Below are 1,285 nucleotides of genomic sequence, written 5' to 3'. Positions count from 1 at the left end.
CAATTACATAATTTTCATGCAGAAACATAATTATTTGTAGTGGAAATAATGAGTTCGTATTACATTGCAGATTTTTCTTTCTTTTTGTTTAAGATACTCAGTATTTTTTGCCTTGAAGTTCTGTACATTTTTTCTCTTCCTTTCCTTATTTTAGATGCCCTGTACGTAGACACCAACTTTACCAAGGACAGCGCTGTGCAAAATTTGGTCCAGAACCCACACAACCCTTCATTTTTAAACCTCTCATTCTTGGCTTAGGAAGCCTTGGTTTTATATTCATCATTTTAATTATTAAGATAAGAAGAAAATGCAAAAGAAACTCTAATTTGCAGTAAGCTGCTCACAATCTTTTCCTTCACATTTCAAAATATTCCTTTTGTTTCTTTTGCAATTTAAAATCTTACCTAAACAAAAATGTTCTGCATTGTAGAAGTCCTACTCTCAGCAGCTGCAATCCAGAAAATGCTGTAAGGATTAATCCTGCTTTTGAACACGATGAATCCCTATCTAGCTTTTGTCACACGGCTTGCAGTGTAAGTGCTTGTCTCAGTTCCTCAGAGATCCTTGATCACGAAGCATTACATGAACTTGAAAACACAATTCAGCCTGGAGGTAAACTGCATGGAAATCCCTTTCTCATCCCTCAACCAACAGCCCCCCCTGAAATAACAGGTCCACCTTCATGTATTAACTCCATAACTAAATCAAACTTGAAGCTACTCTCTTGCTTGGCAATTCCAGAACTGAAAATACTAATGCATTCATTGCTTTCCACATTTACTGCAGTGTAGTTTTCATAACAGGACTGTAGAACTGCTTTTCTTACAGCTGTCTTGCATGGCTCTGCCAGTCTATCCCAGCTGAGTGCTTTTAGTCATTTAGAGAAATAATTAGTGGTTTGGTTTTTTTACTCTTGTAGGTCACCAGATGAGTTTACAAAACCAAGACTGACAAGTTAGTCTCTGGAATTCTCCGTTTCCAGCATCAGCCAGACAAAATCAAGGTTTGTGACTATTTTCAAGAACATTAAAAATCTGTTGTGTCCCATTGTCAATGTTATCAGGGAGCCTCTGTAGTAATTCCATACAAAGAAAAGCTCAGGTTTTTTTGATGCTTGATATGACAACTACATTTTCTTCTTAAATGTTTTTATGCAACAAAGTTCTATTTTGTATAACCACATGGTAATGTGGCAGTCACTGGAACATGTGAAGGAAGAAGAAATACCTGAAATGACAAAGTAACACAAAGTGCAATCCAAAGGAGAGGTTTAAATAGAAGTACT

At 36.3% G+C, this 1,285-nt stretch overlaps 1 protein-coding gene across 1 annotated transcript in view; it reads left to right on the top strand.

Annotated features, from left to right (window-relative positions):
• IMPG1 (interphotoreceptor matrix proteoglycan 1) overlaps window positions 1–959 on the top strand; it is a 51,893-nt gene extending 50,934 nt beyond the window's left edge. The window contains exon 16 of the mRNA XM_031057190.1: window positions 920–959. Within this exon, the coding sequence (XP_030913050.1) occupies window positions 920–959 (40 nt within the window). The remainder of the gene's footprint in view (window positions 1–919) is intronic.
• The last annotated feature ends 326 nt before the right edge of the window (window positions 960–1,285 follow it).

Source organism: Geospiza fortis, unplaced genomic scaffold (genome assembly GCF_000277835.1).
Source record: "Geospiza fortis unplaced genomic scaffold, GeoFor_1.0 scaffold190, whole genome shotgun sequence".
Lineage (NCBI taxonomy): Eukaryota > Metazoa > Chordata > Aves > Passeriformes > Thraupidae > Geospiza > Geospiza fortis.
This window is presented reverse-complemented; position numbering and strand designations above follow the sequence as displayed.